This window comes from Phasianus colchicus, chromosome 29, assembly GCF_987193195.1.
Source record: "Phasianus colchicus chromosome 29, bPhaCol1.hap1.1, whole genome shotgun sequence".
In the NCBI taxonomy this organism is placed as follows: domain Eukaryota; kingdom Metazoa; phylum Chordata; class Aves; order Galliformes; family Phasianidae; genus Phasianus; species Phasianus colchicus.
In genome coordinates, this window is record NC_143464.1 from 1,611,189 (window position 1) to 1,620,197 (window position 9,009).

The 9,009-nt window shown below is 48.7% G+C and overlaps 1 protein-coding gene across 1 annotated transcript; it reads left to right on the forward strand.

The window, feature by feature from the left end:
* The first annotated feature begins 5,430 nt into the window (after positions 1-5,430).
* On the forward strand, positions 5,431-6,417 carry LOC149914503 (olfactory receptor 14A16-like). Its single transcript, XM_090126388.1, has one exon. The coding sequence runs from the start codon at positions 5,461-5,463 to the stop codon at positions 6,415-6,417; it is 957 nt and encodes a 318-aa protein (XP_089982514.1). The 5' UTR covers positions 5,431-5,460.
* The last annotated feature ends 2,592 nt before the right edge of the window (positions 6,418-9,009 follow it).

The window sequence follows — 9,009 nt, forward strand, 5'->3', positions numbered from 1 at the left end:
ATCTTCTCTGTGCACTGGAGGTTGATGGACTCAGCAGCAAATGCCCCCTGGGGCCCATTACAACCTGAAGAGCCCTCCTGTGCCTTGTGCCTTCCTGTCATCTTCTTCAGGTGTTCAGAACTTGTGCAGCAAACTGGAGAGGCATCTGGAGACTGCTTAAGGACGATGAATCCAATAGACATTTATTGTTTATTTATTTACAGTTGGGTTTAAACAAGAATTTAAAGCAGCACTTTGCAACTGATATTGATCCAAGATGTCCCCTAACGGACTTTGTTCTGTCACTGTGTGGACAAATGTCCTCCTCAACTTTTCCACCCCACTTCTACTCATTTTTCCCTATGGGACTTGCACCTCTTTTCATCACATCACACTTCTCCTCTGCAGTTACCCACTCAGAGTTAAACGTCTTTTGCACCAACTCCCACTGGCTTTCCTTAGAGAACCAGCTGCACATGGGCAAGGAAAGATTTCTCTCTTTTTTTTTTTTTTTTTTTTTTTCCAACAAACTTTTGTAAACATGATGCAATTGAATGAATGGTAAAACACAGTGATAACTGCATGCCTTGTCCAAGATGCACCTAATAATGTTTGTCTTTCACTCAGAATATTTGTACAAGAAATGAGTTAGACGGGGATAGGAAGGGATAGATACAGTCACAGCTAAGGAACTGAGAAAAGAGTCCATCACATTTTGGAGAGACGGAGCAAGTTCCAGTAATCTCTGTGAAGGTCACAGATCAGCCAGATAGCTGGGAGGTTTTCAAGGCTGAAAACACACCCTGAACCATGGTCATTGATTTAGGAGAGCTGGAGACACCTGGAGGATGAGGGACATCAAATACGCAGCAGGGTAGAGCAGCAGTGGATGCTGGGCATTGGTCACAGGGCATTGGCACTGGCACCACTGTCTGTGTCCCTGTGCCTGAAGGCATTTGTGTACTGAAAACACAGTTCTGGAAAACATTGTCCTTTTAGGGAAAATAAATAAATAAATAAATAAATAAATAAATAAATAGAAGACACAATATTCCCTCAAATGTGAGTGTTTTCAGCTTAAAAAGAGAGAGAGAGATGTGAGAATATTTGAAGTTGAGAAGCGTTAATGCATTTATATCAACTCCCACTTGCAGACATCTTTGTTTTGTTGGGGATCTGAAATATGGATGTACTACTCTGGATAATGCCTTCCCTTCGTCTTCTAGTCACTGTCTTGTTCAAATAAAAAAGGTGGAGACTGAATTCTTACATCATTTCTGAATAATAAAACAAGGATGAATGATAATAAACTAAAGAGAGTTTTACATTAGACATTTGGAGGGAATTTCAAACATTCCATAGATCATGATGTGAGGCATGGAGCTGGTAGAGAACAGGCAGCCCAGAGAAGATGTTGCTGCTCCATCCCTGGAGATGTTCAAGATGTCAAGGGTCCAAGCATCCTGATCTACTGGTTGACAGCTCTGCCCACAGCAAGGGAAGTGGAACTGGATGGTCTTTAGGGTCCTTCCAACCCAAACCATTCCAAAATCCTACGATATTTGTCAGCCTCTTCCAACACGGGATCCAGTTTGCTTAGGTATTCCCTGATCACCTCTTCTTTCACCAACAGTACATCTGCCTTACACTAACAGTTCCCACCTGTCTCTGGCACCTAGGATTCCAAGAAGACCAGACCAACTAATACACCGTGAGATCAGGAAGGAGATGAGTATCAGAGGCTTTTCCATGTCCTGTCTCACCAGGTTCCCTGCCCCATTCTACACTGGGCCCACATTCTCTCTAGCCTTCCTTTCATAGACTACATTGTATTTCTACAAGCCCCTCTTGTCTGTGGTATGCCTGGGCTCATTCAATTGTGATTGAACTCTGACTTACCTATACTCATCTCAGCATGTGCGCTGGACAAAGTCTCTGCATTGCTGCCAGGTGATCTCTTCTTGTTTCCACTTGCTCTGTGCTTCTTTTCTGTGTTTGGATTTGAACAGGTCAATCCATTATGATTCCTGCTGCAGTTTTGATATTTTTACCTGGCTTCTTCTTCCTTGGAATGGACTTACCCTATTTGGAAGCAGTGATCCTCAGATAGTTTGGAGATTTTTTGACCTTATGCGCCTCAGAGCCTTACCCTGCTGGACTGTAGCCCACAGACACTTGAAGAAGCCAAGGTGTGCTCTCCTGAAGCTCAAATGTGTGAACATGTCTTTTGCCCTCCCTTCAGACTCCTCAGCTCCACCATCCCATGGCCACTGCAGCCAAGGCTCTCTTCCATCTTCACATTCCCCACCTGCCTTTCCGTGCCGGTGAGTATGAGAACCAGTAGAGCACCTCTTCTCTTTGGTTCCTCCAGGGCTTGGTCAAGAAGCTGCCATCTGTGCTCTCCAGGGATCTTCTGGATGGTGCATGCCTTGCTGTGCTGTCCCTGCAGCAGATACTGCAATGAAAAATACTCCCAAAGTGGACAAGGGCCTGACAACATGAGGCTCCCATCTGTGTGTACAGGGCACTTTCCACTTGCTTTTCCTGATCAGGAAGGCAGGAACAGACACCATAGGTCTCCTCTGTTTGCCATTTCCATTCTCTCTGACCTGGCTGTTCGGCCATCCCCATCAAGAGCTCAGTGCACTCTCACACTTCCTTGTCTCCTCGCCCATCCATTGTTAAGACTCTGTATCCCCCCTGTGCTGCAGTCAGTTGTGGAAGCCATTGAACCATGTCCCTGTGGTCCAAACATGACCTGAGGCCTATGGTATTTGTGTCCAGAAGGAAAAACACAGGCATTAGACCCATTGTGGGGTTCAGAATTGTCCAAGCAGCATGGACACTCCTAGGTCACGGTTTTCCTGAAGGCCTCGAGCTGCACCTGCAGCTGCAAGAGAGTGTGCTGGACACCTAAGGAAGTCAGTATGACATTAGGCTGCTTCTGATGCCATTCACATGAGAACACACAGAAAACTGACGTTCTGTCAGTTGAAGAATGAAGATGTGTGTTAGCTTTGCAGTGCCTGGAGGGCCAGAATATGCATCAGATGGAGAACAGAGAAAGATCTGGCTCATTTTGTGAGCTCAGCCATTTAGTCAGCTGCATAACTCTTCATGCTCCATGGAGAAGGGCGGAAAAAGGGTCTTAGAGGAGAACTCAATGCAGGGTTCTCTTGTTGTTTAGGATGGGCAAGAAATGCTTTATCCCCTCTCTGGCCCTCAGCTGATTCTCAGGAAGGAGGTGTCTGTCTCAGGGATTTCCCACACACTTCCCAAGCACTAGCACACATCCAGGGGCACCCCAGGCACCTTGGTCATCACCCAGGGTCTGTGTGTGAGCAACTGACTCCCTGCTGCTGAAGGACCAAGGACTCAGAGCAAGAGCTCACATGCAGGCAACTCCTTGTGCACATCTGAACTGAACCAGAGGAATCCCAGCTTCTCTGGGTCTGTGGGGATCTGAATCCCATTTCAGTCATAGGGTTTCTATCTAGGGATGAGATGCCTGCACTGCCTCAGCTTCATCACTGCTCTGCCCAGGAGAAGTCCACCTCTCTCTGTCCAGGTCTTTGTGCCCTTTTTGTTACAGCAAACACTCTCTGGTAGGACTAACCACATGTATGCAATTGGTCACTGTCCAGTGGACATTTGGTGGTTAATTCAGCAGATTTCAGAGTACAATCATGATGCTGTTGTCTTTCAGGAGCTGTTGGCCACAGAGACCCAGGGACATCTCAGGGAAGATCAGTTGGGAAAAATAAAGTCACACCCTCTTCTGCTGAGCTGTTCTGAGCTCCTGGGACACAGGGAGCTCCTACAAGTGGGCAGTGCTGCAGAGACACAGCTCTGACTAAGAGCAGCTCCCGTGTACTCTGCCTCAGCACAAGGGACGCATTTGGCAGGTGACATGAAGATGGAAGAGAAAGGGGAGAGGGATTACAGGATGTGTGGGGTGTGAATAGGCTGCGACCTCACTGCAGGAGCATTGCTTTCAGCCACTGACAAGGTAAGTCTCTCACTATAGGTAATGCAAACACTTTTCCAAGAGGGATCACCAGATCTGGCACATCCCAGTGCAGATCAGGCTGCATACACTCTGTGTTTCTTTATCATGGAATAAGAGCTGTTCCCGCTGAGGGCATCCCTGCTGCAGTGCCAGAGCTCAGCCCTGAGGGCACATCAAGAGAGAACCCTTAAGTGCATTTTACCTCTCTGCTTTCCTCTAACGTATATATTCTTTCAGAAAAACCCATAGGCGTTCTCTTAGGTTCCCTTTTTCACTTGAAAAAATGAACATGCACTTAGATAGTGCTCTGCAGACGGGGTGGGTTCTGGACAGCAAATAGGAATGCAGAGATTTGGGCTGGTGTCTGTATGCTCAGTCAGGGAAATGGCAGGAAAACAGCCCCCAGGATGAAAATCTGCATACCACAGAGATATGATCAGGGAATTACCCCCTTCAGTGCAGGGACCTTCCTCCGAGCAAGCTCCCACCAGAAAAGCCTCTGCCCACATGACATGGGGTCCAATGCATGAACCAGCTCCTGTGCAGGCAGAGCTCCAGCAGAGCAGAGCAGCATCTCCCCAGGCACGTGTCCATCACCCTCTGCAGTGCACAGGGGCTGAGAGCCACTGCCTGGAGCTGCGGGCAATGCAGTCTGTGAGGCTGGGAAGGAGCTGGCTTTCCCTTAATGAGATGCCATCATTAGGACACATCTCGCTGAGTTGTCCTTCAGAGCCGTGAGCTGACCTTCAGGATGCAAATCTTTCCGCTAGTCAGGCGATCAAATTGCAGGGAAGAAGCAGAGAGTTGCAATATGCAAATGCTGTGGGGTTGGTGAAATCAGGGTTAGGGGTCATTTGCAAGATGTGTGGTGATGAGGCACTGCTGAAGTACATTGAGAAAGGGTGAATACACACTGATGGGCAATGGACTCCTGTTTTCTGAGTGGGTCTGACTTCATAATTTTATGGGAATGCAATCGTCTTGCATCTGCTAAGTAGTCAAGCTCAGAGCAATTGGGAAGAAACCCAGTCAGCTCCCCTTACCCTGCACTAAGCAGCAGTGAATCCCTTTGCCTCTCAGGTCTTACAGCTGTTCAGACTTCAGCAAACACTCCTTAGGCATGGTGAGCAGGATGAGACTTTGTAGGAAAAAGCAATCCCTAGAACTCCATTTTTTGACCCACATATTTTTGGCATTAAGGTTCAGATGCCAACCAGCACTTCTGTACTAGAAGTGATTTTATCTGATACACTCTGGAAAGAAAGCCTGACCCCACACCATCACCACATTCCCATGTACCCATAGGGACAAGTCTGCTTATCTGCACAGAGATAAGTGCAGAGTCCCTCGTGGCAAACCTGACCCCATGAAATGTAGATAACATCACGGAGCTGAATGAACCCTCCCCACATAGAAAGACTTGTCCTTGATTTATTCCTCCTTGAACAGGTACTGATGCCCAGAAGAACCAAATGCCCAACAGCAGCTCCATCAGCGAGTTCCTCCTGCTGGCGTTGGCAGACACGCGGCAGCTGCAGCTCCTGCACTTCTGGCTCTTGCTGGGCATCTACCTGGCTGCCCTCCTGGGCAACGGCCTCATCAGCACAGCCATAGCCTGCCACCACCGCCTGCACACCCCCATGTACTTCTTCCTCCTCAACCTCGCCCTCCTCGACCTGGGCTGCATCTCCACCACTCTCCCCAAAGCCATGGCCAATGCCCTCTGGGACACCAGGCACATCTCCTACGCAGGATGTGCTGCACAGGTCTTTTGCTTTTTGTTTTTGTTATCAGCAGAGTATTTCATTCTCACCATCATGTCCTATGACCGCTACGTTGCCATCTGCAAGCCCCTGCACTACGGGACCTTGATGGACAGCAGAGCTTGTGCCACCATGGCAGCAGCTGCCTGGGGTAGTGGTGTTCTCTATTCCCTGCTGCACACTGCCAATACATTTTCAATGCCTCTCTGCCAAGGCAATGCTGTGGATCAGTTCTTCTGTGAAGTCCCCCAGATCCTCAAGCTCTCATGCTCACACTCCTACCTCAGGGAATTTGGGTTTCTCCTTGTTAGTGTCTGTTTAGCCTTCGGGTGCTTTGTTTTCATTGTGCTGTCCTATGTGCAGATCTTCAGGGCCGTGCTGAGGATGCCCTCTGAGCAGGGACGGCACAAAGCCTTCTCCACGTGCCTCCCTCACCTGGCGGTGGTCTGCCTGTTTCTCAGCACAGGCATGGTTGCCTATTTGAAACCACCCTCCATCTCTTCCCAATCCCTGGACCTGGTGCTGTCATTTCTGTACTCGGTGGTGCCTCCAGCAGTGAACCCCCTCATCTACAGCATGAGGAACCAGGAGCTCAAGGATGCTCTTTGGAAACTGATGACCAAATGCGTTTCGAAAGCAGTGAACTACCCACATTTTTCTACCTAAGCATTGTAATGCAGATTTTAACGGAATACAACTGCCTTTTTTTTTTTGGTTTGTATATTCATCTGCTAAGTGTAATTTATTGAAAGTTTTTTTGTGTGTGTTTTATGTATTCTAATGTTTTCTGCTGAAACATCACTATCCACATCAAGTAGTACTCAGTTTGTACCTATTCAGTGTTGCCCAGACACGCTGTACATGAGTGACCAGCATTTCTGTGAAGTTTAACAAAACAAAGGACATGTAATGGCTTCATTTGTCTTCCTTCCTATGAAACATTTCTGGAGCTGCTGGCGTAAACTGTTCTCAGAAACCCAAAATCCAGCAGGAAGCATACAACTGTTAATCAAACTGTGCATGAAAATGCACAATGTTGTGCTAAGAGACAGAATTCAGTGGTGTGGTGGTGGTGTGTTGAGCTGAAACTCAATCCCATTGACCCTTAGCATTGCAGCTCCTGTGGCTTGGTGACAGTGCTGCTCTGTGGCTGCAAACACAAGCAAGGACACGCAGTAGGCACTTGTGTCACACAGACTGTTTCCACCACAGCAAGTCTCCTGTTAATGGAGATCTCCTCATGGCAGTGCCTGAAGGCTCAGGGCTTCTTTAAAAGTTGCTGCCAAGAACATTCCCAAGGAATGGACTGCACAGATTCCCACACTTACTCTCCCACTCATTCTAAAACCAAGCTTTAGTTGCTAGCATTAAAATGTTATATTTAACGCTAGCCCAAACTGCAGCCCAAAACAAAACACCTATCTGTAATGCTTACCTGTACCCTAACACTGTCCTGAAAACCTTAGCAGAACACCAAACTCTCTCACTAAATCTTTGCATAATCTATGCCCCACAAGGTGACTTTTAACCCTTAATCCCTATCCTGAACACCCAACACCCACAGAGCCTGCTCCTGCGCTCTGCCCTCCTCACCTTCAACCCTTCCCCTAACCCTAAACTTTGGGTACTTGGTTATGCAGGGCATAGCAGATCATGACAAGCCTGATCACATGAGGAAAGGCCGTGTGATCCGTGACAACCAGCACAGCTTCACCAGAGGAAGGTCATGCTTGACCAATCTGGTGGCCTTTTATGATGGAGTGACGGCATCGGTGGACAAGGGAAAGGCGACCGATGTCATTTACCTGGACTTGAGCAAGGCCTTTGACATGGTCCCCCACCACATCCTTATCTCCAATCTGGAGGGATGTGGATTTGATGGGTGGACCACTCGATGGATAATAAACTGGTTGAAAGGCCGCAGACAGAGGGTGGACATCAATGGCTGGCTCTATGTCCAGGTGGAGGCCGGTAACGAGTGGCGTCCCCCAGGGGTCTGTCTTGGGACCGGTGCTCTTTAACATCTTTATCAATGACATCGATGATGGAGTTGAGTGCACCCTCAGTAAGTTTGCTGACGACACCAAGCTGAGTGGTGCGGTCGACACGGTTGAAGGAAGGGATGCCATTCAGAGGGACCTCGAGAGGCTAGAAAGGTGGGCCCGGGTGAACCTGATGAGGTTCAACACGGCAAAGTGCAGAGTTTTGCACTTGGGCCGGAGGAATCCCAGGCAACCCTACAGACTGGAAGGAGCGGTTCTTGAGAGCAGCCCTGTGGAGAAGGACCTGGGGGTCTTGGTAGACGAAAAACTTAACATGAGCCAGCAGTGTGCCCTTGCGGCTTGGAAGGCAAATGGGATCCGGGGCTCCATCAAAAGAGGGGTGGCCAGCAGGGACAGGGAGGTGATTGTCCCCCTCTACTCTGCTCTTGTGAGGCCCCATCTGCAGTACTGCGTCCAGGTCTGGAGCCCCCAGTACAAGAAAGACAGGGAGCTGTTGGAGAGGGTCCAGAGGAGGGCCACGAAGATGATCAGGGGACTGGAGCACTTCCCCTATGAGGACAGGCTGAAAGAGCTGGGCTTGTTCAGCCTGGAGAAAAGAAAGCTGCGGGGTGACCTCATTGCAGCCTTTCAGTACCTAAAGGGAGCCTACAAACAGGAGGGAAATCAACTCTTTGAAAGGGTGAGTGACAGCAGGACAAGGGGAAATGGTTTTAAGCTGAGGGAAGGGAGATTTAGGTTGGACGTCAGGGGGAAATTCTTTACGGAGAGAGTGGTGAGGTACTGGAACAGGCTGCCCAGGGAGGTTGTGGATGCCCCGTCCCTGGAGGTGTTCAAGGCCAGGTTGGATGGGGCCCTGGGCAGCCTGGTCTAGCATAAGGTAGGATGGTTGGTGGCCCTGCGTGTGGCAGGGGGGTTGGAGATTTATGATCCTTGAGGTCCCTTCCAACCCTGGCGATTCTGTGATTCTGTGAACAGCAGATCATATCTGATGCTTAGATACTGTGAGAAACACACTCAAGATCAACAATTTCTAATCAGGCAAAGATCTCTGTGAAGAGCAGTTTGTTCATTACTGCAATAATGGGCGCACACCCCCTACTGACCAGGGAGAAGTTGCACAACTAGTCAGCAAAATCCATCCCGTTATGTACCCTGGGTCTGACACAGGTAAAGCCTCTCCTGGCACTCACTGGTTGAACATCTTAGGCTCACAATCTTCTAACACTATGGCTATGTTACACTTCCATAGCTATGT